Consider the following 19416-nt stretch of genomic DNA (forward strand, 5'->3'; position numbering starts at 1 on the left):
GTGAAATATTGAAGGGAGCCAATGATAGTACGATAAAGTGACGATTATCAAACACTTCACCCTCATCAGTTAAGGAATTAGAGGAATTTATAGGTGTGTCACTAGGTTTACAGTACCAGCCTTTTTCAACAAATCCAGTGCATATTTGGACTGAGTGAGATAAATTCCAGCATTGGTTCGATGAGCTTCAAAACCAAGAAAATAATGCATAGAACCCAAAGTCTTGAGAGCAAAATTCTTATCCAAATCATGAATAAAATCTGAAAGAGCTTTAGAATTGGAACCAGTCACCAAAATATCATCCACATAGATCAAGACAAATAGGACAAATTGAGGGGTGCGTTTAATAAAGAGAGATGCATCAGACACTGCTCTCACAAAGCCCCATGACTGAAGAGCTACCTGTAACTTGGTATACTAGGCTCTAGGGGCTTGTTTAAGTCCATAAAGAGATTTTCTTAACCTGCAAACATGTGAAGGAAAATTCATATCCGCAAACCCCTCGGGCTGAGACAAATAGACCTCCTTTGTCAAGTCACCATTCAAAAATGCATTGTTGATATCCACTTGTTGAATATCCCAACCAAAGGTCACTGCTAAAGTGAACAAAACCCGTATTGTTGGAGCTTTCATCACTAAACTGAAAGTCTCCATATAGTCTAATCCAGGCGTTTGAAGAAATCATTTGGCTACTAACCGAGCCTTGAATTTGAGAATTGATCAATCAGGGTTGTACTTAACTCTATACACACATTTACAGCCAATGAGATTCATACTATTAGAGCATGGAACTAGCTCCCAAGTACCATTCTATTTTAATGCTATAAATTTCGCCGTCATAGCCTTAACCCATCTTGCGTCTAAGAAGGCCTCATGTACAGAACTAGGAACTAAGGAACTGGTTAGGGCATGAGGAGAAGTTAATTGAAGTTGTTTGGCCTTGGACCTGGTAAGCATAGGATGAATAGAAGGTTGAGGTGGAGCTGTGTATTTAGATACATGTGGTATAGGTTGAGAACAAGGCTGAGGTATGGATAAACTTGATACAGGTTGAGGATTAATAGGAGAATCAGAAATCTGATTAGAAAGAGACCTTGTGGACTGAGAAGAAATTGAGTTTGATATGGAAGAAGACTTGGGTTGTGCTACTCCAGGGGAAGTTGACAAAGGAATAGACTTAAAATATGAAGTTGAAAAACTAGGAGAACAAGACTTAGAAGAAAACAACGAGATGTATGGAAAATCATTAGGATTAAATTGAACATGCCGAGAGACATAAATTCGGCTAGATGGATGCAAGCATTTGTATCCTGCTTGTGTATGACTATACCCAATGAAAACACATTTAGTAGAATGAAACTCAAATTTGTGCTTGTTATAAGGATGCAAATAAGGAAAGCAAGCACATCCAAAAGGTTGTAACATAAGGTAATTAGGCTGTTTGTGAAATAGAAGCTCAAATGGAATTTGGAATTTAAGAGTAGAAGAAGGTAACAAATTGATAGTGTATATTGCTGTTTGGAAGGCTTCAACCCAAAATTTTAGTGGCATATGAGAATGTGATAGCAAGGTTAACCCCATTTCTGCAATGTGCCTGTGTTTACGTTCGGCTACCCCATTTTGTTGATGGGTGTAAAGACATGTGAATCGAGGCTGGATCCCATAACTATGAAGATAAGGTAAAAACACCTTAGATTCTCCCCAATTATCAGTTTGTAAAGCCTTAAGCTTGGTTTGAAATTGGACTTTAACAAGTTTATGAAAGACTTTGAAAATGGAAAGGGCATCCGATTTAAGTTTCAATGGGTATAGCCATGTATACAGTGAATAAGCATCCACAAATATGATATAATATCAATATCTTTCAATGGACAAAACAGGAGATGGACCCCACAAATCAGAGTAGACTAATTCAAGAGGCTTAGTGACTATAATTGGACAATCAACAAAAGGTAATTGACTAAGTTTGCCAACTTTACAAGAATCATAGAACACAACTTTTGAACAAGGAGGAAGATGTATTTTATTAAGGATCAAGTGCAGTACATTGGAAGATGAATGCCCTAACTTGGCATGCCATCTATGATACAATTGTTCTTTACATGCTAACTGGACATTAGGAGATAGTCCATGACAAAATGGAAACTGTCTCCTACATTTATTTTCAAAAGAAAAGGCACATTGCAAATAAGATGTATTGCTAGCTATAGGCTGAGACTCAATGGATTGGGTTAAGGAAGATAAAGCAGCAGGAGCAAGTGTTGAACTTAGCTGGTACAACCCATCCTTAAGACGTCCTTTAAGTAGCACTTCCTTGGTACTCTTTTCCTTAATCAAACAAGAACTAGAGTTAAACTCAGCAACAAGGTCATGGTCTCTAGTTAGTTGAGAGGCAGTGATTAAGTTCTTCTTCATGTTAGGAACATGTAAGACATTAGGTAAGGAAATAGAAGAAGTAGGTTTAGTTTGAGTATACAAATGTCCAACACCTATATTAGAAATCGACAATTGCTTACCATTTCCAACAGAAACACATTCATTGCCATTGTAAGGAGAATGAAGTGAAAGGTTTCCAAGATTATAAGTTATATGATTTGTAACTTTAGAGTCAACGAACCAAGCAGGATCTGTGAGAGAAGACTTTGGTAGAGAGGCATTATCAATAGGCTGTGAAAATTGGTTGTAAGGAGTTTGTGAAAATTGATTATAAGAAGTTCCTGAAATATAACCTAGCTCATTCATGTATACCTCATTAGAACCATTCAGGGAGGCTGAATAAGTTTGAGTATCTCATTGGGAAACCATTTGAGGCCATTCAAAATTTTGATTATACACCGAACTCCTCTGAAAGTTGCTATCAAACTGATGATAGCACTTGTCAACGAAGTGACTTGGCTTACCACAAAGTTGGCAGTAAATTCTCTTTCTAGATTGCCTACCTCTACCTCTTCCTCCTCTATTGACAAAACCACCACCTCTATTAAAATTGAGACCTCCACCTCTGTTATTCATCGAATTTCCAGTACTCCTCTGTGTAAATGCAATCATGTTAACATGTATAGCTGATGGCAAACTGATTCAACATTAACAGCAGTATGAGGTAAATTCTTTGAATGCAACCTTTGCTCATGCATCAGTAAGAGATATTGCACCTTCTCAAGATTTATCTCATCCATCTAATAGGTAATTGGACTTACTACAGTCTCATATTCATGATACAAACCATTAAGGATTGCAAGTAGCAGATCCTTATCACTAAGAGGCTCTCTTATGGCCGCTAGTGAACGTCCTATTGTCTTGATCTTAAGAATTGTTAGGATTTGCATTAGCTAGCATCAATTCTCGATAAAGGATTTTTTAAATGTAGTTAGAAATAAGTTTGTATTTTGTGTTTTATGAGTTTAAAATGTAACGGAACTAACTTACTTAGAGTTAGTTCCGGAAGTCCTTTATTTGTTTCTATTTGCATTTAGGTCCTTGACTTGTAACCGCCTCTATCTCTTATAAATAGAGGCAGATAGGCTCTGGGAGGAACAATTTCCAGCATTCATTCCTTCGAATGATCATGCACGAGTGATAGAGAGTATTGCGAGAGAGCTTTGCTTGGTCCTTGTATTCTCGGTGAGAGGCTATTGTTCATAGCTAAGAGTGTGCGAGAGGGAGTGCTGTATCCTATTGGCTTTCTAGTGGATTTTGTCTTGATCTTCGACAGTCTGGATGTAGGGCATTTCATGCCTGAATCAGGATAAGTTCTTGCCTCTTTATCTTTTTGTTATTGATTTTGATTTCTTCAATATTTGTTTGTCTATTACTGTTTCTTATTGAGTGAGGTTTATCTAGAAGAGAAGAGTGATTTCTTGATGTAAATCAGTCCTAGTTCCAACAAGAATATAATCATTAATTTGCAAGGCATCATTTTTAACAGATCTCAGTTGTTGCTTCAATTGGAATGATTTAGCAATGGTTTGACGAGAATACAAACTTTCGAGAGTCATCCATACCTCGGCAGATGATTCGCAATGAATCACCTGCGTCAAAACTTCCTTGTCAATTGTTGAGAAGAGCCATTCGGGCAGCAGTTGATTTGGTCGCTTCCAGCTCATGAATTCTGGATTCAACATTGTTGCTCCATCCTCGTCGGCATTCGGATCAGGTATAAATTGTGTTGGAATCGGACCTTTATTGAGAAACGATTGAAGATCAAAGGCACGTATCGTAGCTGATATTTGTGCCTTCTAGAAGATATAGTTGTTAGAATCAAGGCGAATTGGTATATAACTCAATGCCTTAGCCATCGCAGCGAAATCTGACTGCGAGGCAGAAGACAATGATGATGATGAGGCAGAAAAGAGGAAGAGGTGCTATGATCAGGATTAGACACCATGGACCTTAGTCAAAGGCTTTGATACCATGTAAATGTACAAACCAAAAGCAGTAACTAGGGCAAAACAAAAGAGAGAGTTTCGAGAACTGGATACTGATATTAGAAAGATCAAAGGACACTTGAAACTATAAGAGCTGTTGCTTATATACTCAGTAGCTGAACTGAAAGCGCGCTAACATAAGTCGCGCAAACAGACATAGCAGTTAGAAAATAGGCTAGCTAGGACTACCAATATATACAACAAACAACATAATTATAAGAGGAGACAAAGCAACATAAAATAATAAGAAGCAAAGCACAGCTTCAAGTAACACTTCCTTTCACATGGGTGTAGTGCTTCATTTTTTTGTGGAATTAAAATCTGCCCTCTTCCTTACTCTCAAGGCTAACTTCTCTTATTTCGTTTTGGTTTATTGTTCACAAATTTCCATTGTTTCATCTGGAAGTTAGTCATTTGGACTTTTAATTGTTGGTGGTTGTTACATGTGATTTGCAGGTTCATGCTATTGAGAAAACTCCTTCAATGAGTGAATTGAATGAAATACTTCTTGGGCAGGTGCTCTATACACTTCCAGATCTTATATATTTGTTTTTTTCTGCGCTTGTTATTGTAATAATCATTATCATGGTTATATATAAACAGATATAGCTAATTTGCTAAAGATTTGCTTCTTCACTTATTTTTCTTTGATGCATTTAAATCTACTATTTCTTTTATTTCAACTTGATTTTCTTCTATGACTTCTTTCTTTTTTTTCCTTTTTTTTTTTTTGGCTGTTTGTAATCAGCACCATTACTGCTATTCTTCATTGTATCCTTTATTAAATTTTCTGTATTAGCCTCCATTTTGCTGCTCATATAACTGTCAAAACCAAGTTATGTTCAAAATTAGAGGTGTAATTTAGAAAAGTAGTTTTCTTTCTTTTGATATATATTTTTTTCACTAGCAATTTTTAACACATTTTACTTGTGAGAAATGATCTTAGTTAACTTGCTGCTAGTTTTGCAGGAACACCTGAAACAAAGTGATCTGTCATTTGTATTCCGGTTGCAGGTACTTTATGACATACCATGGTACCTCATTTTTTCTTCTTTCATTACTATTTACTGCTCAGGTTCTGCCATTCAACTTGACCTTAGTTTCCTAGCTCTTATTTGGGGGAAAAAAGGCACTCATACATCTAGAAGAAATCTTGTTTTGTCTGGTTTCATACTAGTAACTGTCGGTTTTACCATTCTGGTCCATGCTAAATGTGTATAGGATAAAAACGTGTTTCTCGGTAGTCACTCTTTAACCATGTTAGGAGTATTTTTGAGGACTTTCTTTGCTTGCAATATTTTGTTCATTGATTATATAATCTCACTTGATTCTTCCCAAGCTATTAGTAGGCCTAACATTATATGTGATTACAAGGTCAGTATGCCAATGATTCCCATGATAGTATTTAAGGAGAGAGTTATTACAATAACATAGATTGTGATGAGGTTTAGTTCAAAATGTTCTAGATGAAGTTTCTCTGTTCCATTTAACGTGCTGTTTGTTGTGCTATTTTCCTATATATTCGCATGAAATAAAAGAAACAGCCTCCTTAAATACTAGGCCCTTGCAACCGGGTCTCATGCACTGTGGATGCCATTTTTTGTTCAATCAAATGAAAAAGGGCTCTTTCAAGCATTTTATGTGTCAAAAGACATATTACTTCTTGCTGACAGAATTTGAAGAAAACGCTAAACTGCTGTAAAAAATTACCTGTTCATGTATCAGATATGAAGGAATTTAGATTGTTTATAATTTGGAGAAGCTGTCACCAAGGTGACCAAAATAGTTTTATTGTTCTTTGATCAGCCCACTTGAGTGGGATAGCTTATTATTTCATGTTTGGTCTTTGCTATTAGTAGCAGTTTAGTTCATTACTGATGCTATTCCATCTTGTTTTGAGTCTCTTAAATATGCCAATTGTTGTTAATGCGTATGTATGTTATCAATTCTTATTTTGATTTAGTACTGAACTACAAATCTGGCACTACCTTTCTATCTAGGTTGCTGACAATTCAACGTTGTATGGTTGCTGTGTGTTGGTTGACGAAATAGTTCAAAAACCATCTGGATTGATTTCAATGATTTCAGAAGGACAAACTTTACGCTCAGGTTTGAGCCGCCATATATTGACAACACGTCGTTGCTATTGCATTCTTTCCAGGCTTCCATTTTTTGATCTGCATTTCGGCGTATTGAAAAGGTAGTATTTTGAGTGATTACACCTTTTCTTTTGGAGTACAAGTGATTATGTCTTTGATAGTGTACCTTAATTTATAAAAAATGTGTTCATAAGCTGATTTGTAATTGTTGATGTTTATGTTCACAGCTAAATTGATACTTGTACATAAGCTTTGCATTCTGCACTTTGAAGTAGTGACTTGTACAGAAGTTGTTTCTGGAATTGTAATTGCCAAAAAGAGAGGTCGACAATGTTTAAGATTCATATGATTTAATACCAGCGGAACTGGGTGTGGAGTGGGGATGAAGTGCTGGCAAATCTTCAATAATGCAACCCCCAGGGAGTTATATAAACTTAGTATTTAACTACATAAATTTATTGAAATATAGGGGAGTTAAACAACCTTGTACTGGCTATCCAATTTGATACTAAAACATATAGTTACTACATATATGTAAATATTGCAGGGGTATATCTGTAATGCACGTTTATCTATTAGATGTACTTGAACTTGGTATTGATAGCTGAATATACAATAGCATATAGCCATAGTCATGCTTTGAATATAGAAAATGTAGATACAGATACAATCATTTTAGGTGGCTTTGAAGATGGAGGAAAATTAATAATGCATGCCATAATTTTTGACCCTGGCTTGTGGAATGAAAATGTGTTTTCAGGTTTAAAAAAGAAAATGGATGGTGTAAGTAGAGTTGGCAATGGTTCGGTTTGGTTCGGTTTTTGTCAAAACCATAACCAAACCAAACTTAAATTACTAAAACCAAAACCGAACCATTACCCATTTGGTTTTAAAAATTTAAAACCATAACCAAACCATTCGGTTTCGGTTCGGTTTTGGTTTAACCATGATTTTTTTAGTTTAATCCATATCAACAAATAAAGACAAATAGCATTCATAAATTTTTTTGATAATTTCACAACAAACAAAGATAAATTCTAATAAAGTTACCTTATTCTTGCATAAAGTTACAAAACTTATTGGATATAAAATCACATTTCCAAACCGACAATTGTTAAGATCAATAAATTAATATGTGCATAATTAAATTGTAATTTAAGCTAAAAAAAATTAGCTACGAAAGTTAATACCTTCATCAACAACATTAATATATTCTTCGTAAATTGATGCATATCCATCTGAAATGAATGAGCTAACTCCATCTAACAAAATTATAAATATAAAAAATAAATTAATACGAAGAGAGATAAGGCAAAGAGCGAGAGGCAACGAGGGTGAGAGAGATCAAGGGCGAGCGAGAGTAAGAGGGGCCGAGCCCTAGCGAGAGCAAGAGAGATCTAGCGAGAGCGAGTGAGAGAGAGAGATGCAGAGAGCGAGGGCTACTGGCGAGCTCGCGCGGAGGAGCAAGAGAAAGGAGGTAGAAAGGGTGAGAGAGATCGAGGGCAAGCGAGAGCAGGGGCCGAGCCCTAGCGAGAGCAAGAGAGATCCATCGAGGGCGAGCGAGAGCAAGAGAGATGCAGAGAGCAAGGGCGAGGGCGGGTGAACGAGCGAAAGGCGACGAGGGTGAGAGAGAGTGAGAGCGAGGTTGAGAGATGAAGGAGAAGAGAAGGGGAAAAGGGTTTGCAAGCAAGGCAATTGGGCTGGGGTGGGCTAGGCTCAGGTGGGCTGGGCTCAGGTGGGCGGGGTTGTATATAATATATATTATATATACATATTATACATATTATATTATATATATATTCGGTTCGGTTCGGTTACCCACCATTCGGTTCGGTTTCGGTTCGGGTTTTGGTTTGGTTTTAGTGAAAACCATAACCAAACCATACCCATTGAAACAGTGTTCGGTTTTTCCCCGAACCAAACCATTACACAGTCAAACGGTTTTTAACCGCGTTGACCGGTTCGGTTTCGGTTCGGTTCCCCATGGTTTCGGTTGCAATTGCCATCCCTAGGTGTAAGTTCTAATCATTTGTTCCAGTTACTCAAGTAATCTAAATAGAATGGAAATTTGTGCTTGCTTAACATTTGCTGCACAAAGGGAAAATACATATATATTGCAGTTTGCTGTTCTTCAGAATTTCATGTTTGTATCTTTACTTGAAATTTTATTAGAATTTTCATGGGTTTTTGGAGAAGATTCTATAAAAAAATAATAAGTTTAATTTTATGATTACTTCTAATGAATATTTTAGAATTAAGTTGTAACCTGTTCAATTTTCGTATTGCTTATTTTGATTTTCCATTTCTATCATGTAGCATTTTTACTGAAGAAAGGTTGGAACGCTTGACGAAAGGTGTTAGTGATTTAGATTTGCTAGCAGCTGAAGGACATGACAAGGAAGAAAATGTAGAAGAAAATACCAATGGTAATTCATTGGAACATAACACAGTCAACATGCCAAATGGAACTGTTGGTCCTTCTAAGTTAAGCATGAGCGATTCTGTGGCTCATAAAGTGATGGATGATGAATGTCATGTGGAGAAACAAATTCTCAAGGATAACATGCATCTGAATAAAGGTACAAGTGACAGTACTGTTTTACCAGTTGATCCTGCAATGGAGAAGCTTCCAGATAAAAAAGATTATGGAGTTACAACTGGAACCTCTGAAGCTTGTGATGCTGATGCCGATATTGTAACAAACAACCAACTGGTTCAAAGACGTTTACCAAATGCTGTTTTGCCCCTTCTGCGGTATCAACAGTGTGAAAGCTCTGACTCTTCCCCAAGGTATGTCATATTCATTCCTTTCTTGTCATTGAACCAGCATTCTCTTGAAACAACTCATGTACCCAAAAAAATCCTCTGCTCTAATATAATTAACAGTTGTATAATTCATCATTGCCTGAGAATATAGACTTCTCTCAACTTCAGCTAGAATCTGCTTGTTAAGAATAAATCCACTTAATGCTGGACACTTATAAATGAAAAAGAACAGGAAGGAAAATGATGTGATTACTATTAGTAGTAGGCAGTTAATTCTGTTTCAACAAACAATGTTTGCTCAGCTTGTTACTGCCAGCTGTCAGTAACAGTTAGTGTTGAAAGAGGCTGAATAAATTAAAGGATTTACCCAAGATATGGAATGTATAAATATTTTCTCTGCATTAGGTAGTTTCCAATTGTACAGATTTCCCTTTGTAACTAGTTTCCTTAGTAGGTTGATTGCTAGTTTCCTTATGTTGATGTTTCCTTATGTAGATGTCAAGATTCACCTTAAATAGGGCTGTAAATTCATTCTGAAAATATAGAAGAATTACAAGAATTTCTTCATGGTATCAGATCCATCATTCTATGGCACCTTTCTCTAACCTCCATTGCTGTCACCTCAGAATATAGATCTGCCTCTATTGCCGTCCTCCTCGATCCTTTTCTCCGGCCTTCATTGCTGGCACGAGACCTACAGATTGGTCTTCATTGAACATTTTCCCATCTCTATCACATTATGTCAATTGTTTCTCAGGATTCGACCTCTGCTACTATAGGTGAACTATCGGCCACACCTATAACTGTTAACACTACTAGCATTGGGAATTATTTCCAGAGCATAAATGCCTTTTATTGGCTTGATGGAACTAACTACTTGCATTGGAACTAGGTAGTTTTGCACATTTCTCAAGGGGCGAGGCAAGATAGGGCACCTTATCGATCCCAGCCCAAAGGAAGAAGATCTGGGTTTTAGGGCATGGGATGAAGAAGATTTAATGATCATGTCCTGGTTATGGAACTCCATGAAACTGGAGATCAACAAGAATTTGATGTTTCTTACCACTGCGAAGGAAATATGGGAAAACTTGTAGTAGACTTACTCTAAGAAGAACGATGTAGCATTGATCTATGAATTGAAGAACTAGGTTAGTTGTACCAAGCAAGGTGCCCTGGATAGGTTAGCTCAGACAAGCTTAGACAATCGGTTGACTGGACTTTGGCTAGAAATAGATCACAAATAGGATTTGAAACTGGAATGCAGCCATGACATTCAAGCTATTCAAGAATTACTCAAGATTGATCGGGTATTTGAATTTCTTGTAGGTCTGAATTCTAAATGTGATCAAATCAAAATTCAAATTCTCCGTAAGGTTCCTACACCAACTCTTTATGAGTGTTTTTTGATTATTCATTCTAAAGAAAGTAGACGAGGTGTTATGTTGGAACCTCGTACATAGGAGGTTTCAACAATGGTCTCTCGAAAACCTGGAGGAGGAGGAAATAAAGGAAATAAAAATTTGGGGTTTGCTGATTTAAGGAAACAATCTAGTAGGGATGGATTGTGGTGCATCTATTGCAACAAATCTCGCCACACTCGTGAGAACTATTTTTAACTAAGGCTATGATGAAGTTTGGGTATAAGCAGTCATGGTGACCATACTCTATTTATGAAACATTATGGTAAGGGAAAAATTATGGTCCTATTAGTATATGTAGATGATATTATAATTATCGGAAGTGGTAAGGAAGAAAAACTCAGGCTGAGAACACAATTGGCTCGAGAATTTGAGATGAAAGAGCTAGGGAAACTGAAATACTTCCTCAGGATTTAAGTGGCATATTCCAAACAAGGGATGTTTATATCTCAAAGAAAGTATATCCTTGATCTGCTAAGGGAAATAGGTACCCTTGGGTGCAAACTAGTGAGTACTCCTATTGATCCAAATCATAGAATGAGCCAAGAAAGCTAGGAGGGAACAATTGTTGATAAAGGACGATATCAGAGGTTGGTAGGGAGATTGATTTATCTCTCACACACCAAACTTGACATCACTTATGCAATGGGAGTAGTTAGTCAATTCATGTATGATCCTAAGGAAAAACATCTGCAAGTAGTTTAAAGAATTTTTAGGTACTTGAAAGCTACTCCTAGAAAAGGAATTTTGTTCAAAAAGGGAAGTGATCTGATAATAGAGGCATACACAAATGCTAATTATGTAGGATCTCGTATAGACAGGAGGTCAACTATTGGTTATTGCACTTTCTTAGGAGGAGATTCGATTACTTGGAGGAGCAAGAAACAGATTGTAGTAGCCAAATCGAGTGTAGAAGCATAATTTGATGCTATGGCTCTTGATGTTTGTGAAATCCTTTGGATCAAAATAATTCTAAATGAATTTATGATTGAAGGAAGTGGATCAATGAAACTATACCGTGATAACAAATAAGCTACCAGTATAGCATACAATCCAATTCAACATGATTGAATGAAGCATGTGGAAGTGGACAAACATTTCATCAAAGAGAAGATTGACAGTGGACTTATTACTATCCTTCACGTGACATTAGGAAACCAGTTAGTTGATGTTTTAACCAAAGGGTTGCCTACTATTAGAATTGAATTTTGAGAAGGGTGAGTTCTCCTTGAATTGAGGAGAATTGAGGAAGTAAGGGGGAAGAATAGAGAGAAGTGAGGGGAAACGGGGACTAGAGAGAGAGAGAGAGAGAGAGAGGCGGGAAACTTTTGTATCGATAATGAACTCAATGGTTTGTGGAGTGGTATCGGTGTTCTTATATACTGATTCGGCTCCTAATATTGGGCGCTAGGGCCCACTTGATCATCATTTACGAAGATAGTTTGATTTTAAAAGTTTAGGCCTAACTGTCTAACTACTCTTCCCGTGTAAACAATCAACTAGTTACAATTTCACTCAGTTATTGCACTGTAATCCCATGACAATTCCCCTCACCTTCAGCAACTTCTTGTCCTTAAGAAGATCAAAGTAGCCCTGCCACCTTAGGAAACTGTTTGAGCAAGTTAGGGAGATATTCCTAGGTATTGTTCTCCAGGTGGAGATTAGACCATCTCACTAGTACTTGTGTCAGAGGGGCTCCTTGTCAGTACATGATCCTTTTGTCAAGGATTGCCACAGGTTCAGAGGCCTCATTAAGATCCAGAAGTAGGAGAGGTAGGGCTGTGCTAACTAAGTTGGCTATTGCTGACTTCTTCAACAGTGATGCATGGAACACCAGGTGTATCTGGGAGTTTGGGGGTAGTTGGAGCTTGTAAGTTACCTAACCTATCCTTGCTACAATAGGATAGGGCCCATAGTACTTTGGGCTAAGTTTAGAGTGTTGGCTTGGGGTTAAGGCCTTTAGGTGAGCCTGTCTGAGCTTAAGGTAGACCTTTTCTCCTTCTACAAACTCTCTATTACTCCTTTTCCTGTTTGCAAGTCTCGAAGATGAATGGTTTAGAAAAATCAAGCAGCCCAAGAGTAGGCACTTCACTCATTGCCTGTTGAGCTATACAAAAGCCTCATCTACCTTCTCATCCCAAGAGAACCCCTTCTCCTTCAGTAGATTAGTTAGGGGCTTGCTAATCACCCCATAGTCCCTCACAAACCGTCTGTAATACCTTGTCAAGCCCAAGAATCCCCTTAGGGTTTTCACAGTTGTAGGTCTTGGCCATGCTAGCATAACAACCACCTTCTTAGGATCAGTGCTCACCTCTGCACTAGATATCACATGTCCCAAGTATTCCACCCGTGGTTGTGTAAAGGCACACTTAGATTTCTTGATAAACAACTAATTGAACCTAAGGACCTCAAATGTAATTTTTAGGTGATCCATGTGCTGGTGGAATGAGGAACTATAGACAAGGATGTCATAAGAAAAACAAGTATAAATTTGAGGAGGTAGGGTTCAAAAATGTGATTCATTAGGGTTTGAAATGTGGCAGGGGCATTTGTAAGGCTAAAGGGCATTACCAAGAATTCGTAATGCCCTTGGTGAGTGGTGAAAATAGTTTTTGGTATGTCATGAAGGTTCATACGGATTCGGTGATACCCTGATCTAAGGTCTAATTTAGTGAAAACAACTGCATGCTTAAGCTTATCCAAGAGGTCTTCGATTATAGGGATTGGAAATTTGTTCTTTCTAGTGTGAGTGTTGAGCTAGCGGTAATCAATGTAAGAGCGCCGGCTCCCATCCTTCTTTTTAACAATAAGTTTAGGTGATGCATATGGGCTTTGACTTGTCGAATGATTGTGAAAATAAACAAGATCGCTACGGGGCAAGCAGTGTAGTTCAAAATTTTTGAACCTTACCCCGATCTCAGCGATTGGATCAACGTCGAAATCAAATCATTCACATACAAAATAAAATAAATCTAACCTTTAGATTTTCGAGTTGTTTGCGGATTCGAGCCGTCCAAGCGTCCGGCCTCTAACTCGTGATACGCGACACGCCTCTATTGGCGAGGAGAGCGGAATAAGAGTGCTAGCTCCTTCTCCCTTTTCGCGGCTTGTGTATGGACAGAAAGAACCTTCCGTTTCAAATCGATGCGGAATAGAAATATGAGAGAATGTATGGCAATTTTTCAACTCTTAAAAATCATAAAATAAAATCATCATTTGGGCAACCCTTAAAGGGGTATTTATAGAGAAGCCTCATAGGATTTCTTAAACCCTAATAGATTGTGCTGGCCCATTTATCCTAGTCGAACTAGGAACTTAATTAAATGGGTTTATTATAGTCCAACTAGAAGTTTAATTAAATAGCCCAAATCCAATTATAAGTTTAAATAAAATATTTGGCCTAAATCTAATTCAAGCCCAAATATAATATTTAATTTAATATTTGACCCAAATCTAATTTAGCCCAAATATTAATTTAATTTAATATTTGTCCCAAATACTTTATTTAGACCAAATATTAATTTAAGTCCAAATATATTTTATTTTCTATTTGCCACTCTTAACAAATAGAAAATTATTAAATTAGAAACTCCTTCCTAATTTAATCAATTGTCATTTTAGAAAACTTTTTCCTTTATGATGACCTCTCATCATATCTTCGTCATTACGTTTATTTGTTCTTTTTCTGTGAGAACCTATGACAGCACAACTTCTTGCCGAAGTGTCTCACTTAACCATACGTGCGTTTTCTTGATTGAAGTCAGGGATTGTGCCTATTGCGTATGTCTCATTAGACTTCTGAATATGTTGGCAATGTGTCGGTATGAACACATAAGACAAGATTTGCCTCTAGCAAGGCGTCATGCCTACCCAATTATTCAGAAGGATTTATAATCCGCAAATAACCTTTCACGAGCATAGTTACCGTGTAATTCGATTCTCTTGTCAATGTATCTTCTGTGATCTCAAGTCTGGCGATGTGTTACTTGATTATGATCACATGAGTTTTTCTTCGATCTTCTGGATATCCTCACTTAATAGAAAGTGAATCAATAACTCCTTATTGATCTCTTTTACCATGGCCATGGATTTAAAGTGAATATCCACCGAAGGCGCCTTAAATACATCATCCTTTATCAAGGGATAGACGAGTCATATCTTGGTTATGCACTCATCTCCATAAGCCTCACGATATGCCCAACGATCGCTCACGTGCAGCCTTTGTCTAGGCCCATCGAAACGATGTCAAAGTATACTGGTCTTCTTATGAGATGACCGTGACAACCTCAGGTCCAAGGATTAGTTACATCCATCTCGTATGAGAATTCTATCAACAAATAATCAAAACGGATTCTCATGGCGAGTCATGTCCAGTGACACGTTCTCCAACATTGGTCACCTATGTACTTGTCTAGACATCCCCATGCCTATGGGTGTGAGGCCCCCATTGCTATCACATAGCAAAAACATAGCACATACAAGTCTTACCACAATTATCAATGTCTATTCTTGACATTGCTACAACTTGGGACATTTAATGATGTCTAAAAACTGTGATGCATTATCTCACATCTTTATAGATTAATCACAGTATACATCATATGGACTTCTATTTAGTTTTATCCGGTCATTACAATAATAACAAGAAACTAATAGAACGACTTCTTGTGAGATTGAATAACTCATTATTCAATAATAAATATGATTGCAATTATCAGTATACAACATGCCCAATCTGATTAGGTTTAGAGCACCTACACTAACAGATTAACCTTATCAGCATGTCCTTAATTAGTTTTTTGATCTTAGCTTTTTGTTTAGGGGGATATCGATAGGCTTTGATGTTAATAGGTTCAGTGTCATAATGTCTATGGGGAGGAAGTGAATGGGTTTCTTCAAATAGGTCTCTAAATTCAAACAAAAGTTTATTAAGGGAATCTAGTTCATATACCTCCCATTGTTTACTATCTGAGTGATTTCTCCTTTTCCATTATGCTCCCTTTTCTCTTTGAATGCTCCACTGCATGGATTGAGAAAAGTTGGGCCACTTGAGTCCACTTAGACTTTAAAATTTTTTGTAGCTTCCCTCCCTGTTATCAACTTACATATCCCCGTCTCTGGGCTGCTGATGAGGGTCATCCTCTTGCCCTCCTTCTCAAATGTGACTTCCATTTTGTTGAAGTCAAAACTTATAGGGTTAACTCCCTTCATCCAGTCCACACCAAGGATTATGTCACAACCCCCTAGCTTAAGCAGCCTTAAGTGTGCTTCAAATGTCTCCCTATGCATCTCCGAATAGAATCCCACACAAGCAGATTGACAAATCACTTTGTGATCGTTTGCTACAATCACAGACAGTGGTTGAGTCCCTGTCAATTCACACTTCAACTTCTTGACTGTCCCCTCATCCAGGAAGTTATGAGTGCTCCCACTGTCAATTAACACCATTAACCTACTGTCAATTAACACCCTCCCTTTTACCCGAATGATCTTGCTATTAAAGAGATCTGAGATCTCTGAGGGCATGAAGTGAGATCTCCACATTCTCCTCTCCTTCCCCTTCATCCTGCATGAATGCTCCATCGTCATTCTCCTCTGTTTCCTCTTCTCCTTCTAGTAGCAAAAGCTGCCTTCGGCACTAGTGCCCTAGGGCATATCGATCCCCACAACGGAAGCATAAGCCAGACTTCCTTCTCTGTTTTGCAAGCTTCCCACTGTTTATAGGAACGAGAACAATTGCAGTCTAAGGGCTCCCTCCTTGGCCACCCTGGTTGGTCCTTCCTCCTCTTCCCAAACCTTTGCCACCTATCTGGAACATCCCTGAACTCATACTCCTTATTTGCCACCTTTGCTTCTTCATTAACGCTTCTACTGTCAATTCTTGCAGCCGTGCACGCTTAGCTGCTTGTTTGGTCGTTTTAGGCTTTTGCATCTTAACAATTGGCCTTTAACTCCTCACTTAATCCACTCACAAAACTGGGGACAAAATATCCCTCTGTCAAATGTGGATTCAAGATTAACATAAGTGACTTAAGCTCCTTGAATCTCCATTGGTATGACTACACCGATCCCTCCTGACATAGCTTATTAAACTCCTCTACTATGTCCACTATGTTCCTGTCATCGAACCTTTCCTTTCACATAGGTCCTCCACAAATTCAGCCCACTGACAACCTTCCTTAGCTCCTATCCAGCCCTGAAACCATGCATCCCTTACATCATTAAGGTAAGCAGCATCAAGAGTCACTCACTACTATTCAGGCACATGGTAGAAGCTGAACATTCTCTCGCATCTATGCACCCACCATCTCGGATTCACTCCATTAAACAAGGGGATCTCTAATTTCGGAAATGGAAAACCAAGCTAATGAGGAGCAACCTGAATCCCCTGTCTCCTCTCCATCGTGTTTTCCCCTACTACCACTGGATCTGCCTCAAATTTAGAGGCATCCTTCGTTTGAGGGACCAGAGTGTGCCCCGGCAAGATCGGGTTAGATCTTTCTCTGGGAGGGAATTCTGGGGAGTCTTACCTAGTGTTGACTCATGAACATCCTTACGAAAATCTGCATCTGATCTTTCAATTGATTATGTTGCTCCCGATTCTCCTCCTGCCATCACTTCATGGCTCCTTCAATTCTTCTTTCCACCACTGTCTCCATGGATGACTCCATACTTTTCATACGAATTTTCATATCGGCCACTGTCGCGGTGATCTACTGCAACTATGCCTCCATTTGCTTCATGCGGGTGCCATTGACCATGGACCATGGTGAATTCCAAGAATGATCTGTACCTGAGATTGTGCTCTGATACCATAATGTCATAATCGAATTCTATCAAGGGTGAATTCTCCTTGAATTGAGGAGAATTGGGGAAGTGAGGGGGAAGAACAAAGAGAAGTGAGGGGGAAACGAGGATTAGAGAGAGAGAGAGAGAGGTTGGAGAATTTTGTATTGATAATGAACTCAATGGTTTGTGGAACAGTATCAGTGTTCTTATATATTGATCCGGCTCTTAATATTGGGTGCCAAGGCCCAGTTGATCATCATTTACAAAGATAGTTTGAATTTAAAAATTTAGGCCTAATTGCCTAACTATTCTTCCTGCCTAAACAATCATCTAATTACAATTTCACCCGGTTATTGCACTATAATCCCATGACACCTACTTCAAGGTTTCAAGAGATTGCTGCCAAGTTGGGAATGGAAAATATCCATTCGTCGGCTTGAGGGAGAGTTTGAAAGAGGCTGAATAAATTACAGGATTTATCCAAGATTTGGAATAATAGATATGGAATGTATAGATATTTTCTCTGTATAAAGTAGTTTCCAATTGTACAGATTTCCCTTTTATCATGTTCCCAGGGAAATAGAGGGTAATATTGTAATAAAGATATAATATTTGTTAGAATTACAGTTGTATTGCACGTGGGTTGGCTGTGAGAGGCTATAAATAAGCCACTGCTGTTGGAGAAGAAGGATTTTTGAATTGATAATTGAATTCTCTCTTTTATCTCTCTTGAATTCTCTCAATCTCTCTCCAATTTCTCTCTAATCACTCTCGTTCTTTCCCTCTCTTCTGTTCTTCCCTAACTTCCCCCAATTCCTATCACAACCCTGACTAACCCTAGGGTTGTGACACCTTTGTAACTAGTTTCCTTAGTAGGTTGATTGCTAGTTTCCTTGTGTAGGTGTCAAGATTCACCTTACATAGGGTTGTAAATTCATCATTCTGAAAATATAGAAGAATTACAAGAATTTCTTCAGTCAGTTAGTTAGAGATTCAGTTTAGTAATATATAAACTCAATAGGTCTCATTGTATCTTTTCAGATTCAGTCTTTTATCCTTAATTTTTTCTCTCAATTTCCTCTTCTTTTGTTTCTTCTCCTTTTACATGGTATCAGCGCATGTAGGATTAGACCCATTTCAGCAATGTATCTATGTTTTCTCTTTGGATCACCATTTTACTGGTGAGTAAGGACAAGAAAGTCTAGTTTGAATAGTGAATACAATGTTGCTGAAAATAAGGAAGGAACACCTTAAATTCACTACCATTATCAAAATGAAAAAATGAGTTTAGTGTTATACTATAGGAGTAGTGCCAATCGAGGAGAAGATGAGAGAGACTAGACTAAGATGATTTGGTCATGTGAGAAGGAGACTAAGAGACGCTCCTGTGAGGAGAGTTGATGAAATGGAACAATTAGTTACAAAAAGAGATAGAGGTAGACCCAAGAAGACTTTGGGAGAGACATTAAAATTTGATATGAAATATATGGATCTAAATGAGGATATGACAAAAGACAGAAATACATGGAAGTCTAGAATTCATGTAGCCGACCTCACATAATGGGATAAAAGCTGGATATGTTGTTGTTGTTGTATGTAGTGTTATACTATAGTTAAACAAATTTATGGAATCTAATGTCGTGTACCTAAGTTGGAACTTTTGTATGAAGGGGGAAATCATGGCTTTAATAAGTTGTAATTAGATTAGCATTTTTGAATTTGAATTCGGGAGTGGAAACTGTTTCATTGGCGCCAACTTCCTGCAGAGGACCAGTTTAAAAGCTTGGTCCTAGCTCATTTGAAAGGCATTGAATACAATTGAATTGCCTATTCTCTCAATTTTCCTCTCTCTCTCCTTTCTTCTCGATCTTTCTCCCTCAATTCTGAAATTTCCCTTCCCTCTTCTACAATTCCCGCCTA

The 19416-nt window shown here is 37.9% G+C and overlaps 1 protein-coding gene across 11 annotated transcripts in view; it reads left to right on the top strand.

Annotated features, from left to right (window-relative positions):
* LOC127806434 (uncharacterized) overlaps nt 1–19416 on the top strand; it is a 70577-nt gene that overhangs the window by 10493 nt on the left and 40668 nt on the right. For 10 of the 11 annotated variants that reach the window (XR_008024415.1, XR_008024414.1, XR_008024416.1 and 7 more), the window contains exons 5-8: nt 4881–4940; nt 5394–5438; nt 6425–6624; nt 8840–9313. Coding sequence is in view for 4 of the 11 variants with exons in the window: in XM_052343731.1 (XP_052199691.1) it covers nt 4881–4940; nt 5394–5438; nt 6425–6624; nt 8840–9313 (779 nt within the window). In the remaining 7 variants the exon portion in view is untranslated. Of the gene's footprint in view, nt 1–3988; nt 4154–4880; nt 4941–5393; nt 5439–6424; nt 6625–8839; nt 9314–19416 lie in introns of those variants that run through there. The other variant, XR_008024418.1, reaches the window with a different exon arrangement.

Source organism: Diospyros lotus, chromosome 7 (genome assembly GCF_014633365.1).
Source record: "Diospyros lotus cultivar Yz01 chromosome 7, ASM1463336v1, whole genome shotgun sequence".
Classification (NCBI taxonomy): Eukaryota; Viridiplantae; Streptophyta; class Magnoliopsida; order Ericales; family Ebenaceae; genus Diospyros; species Diospyros lotus.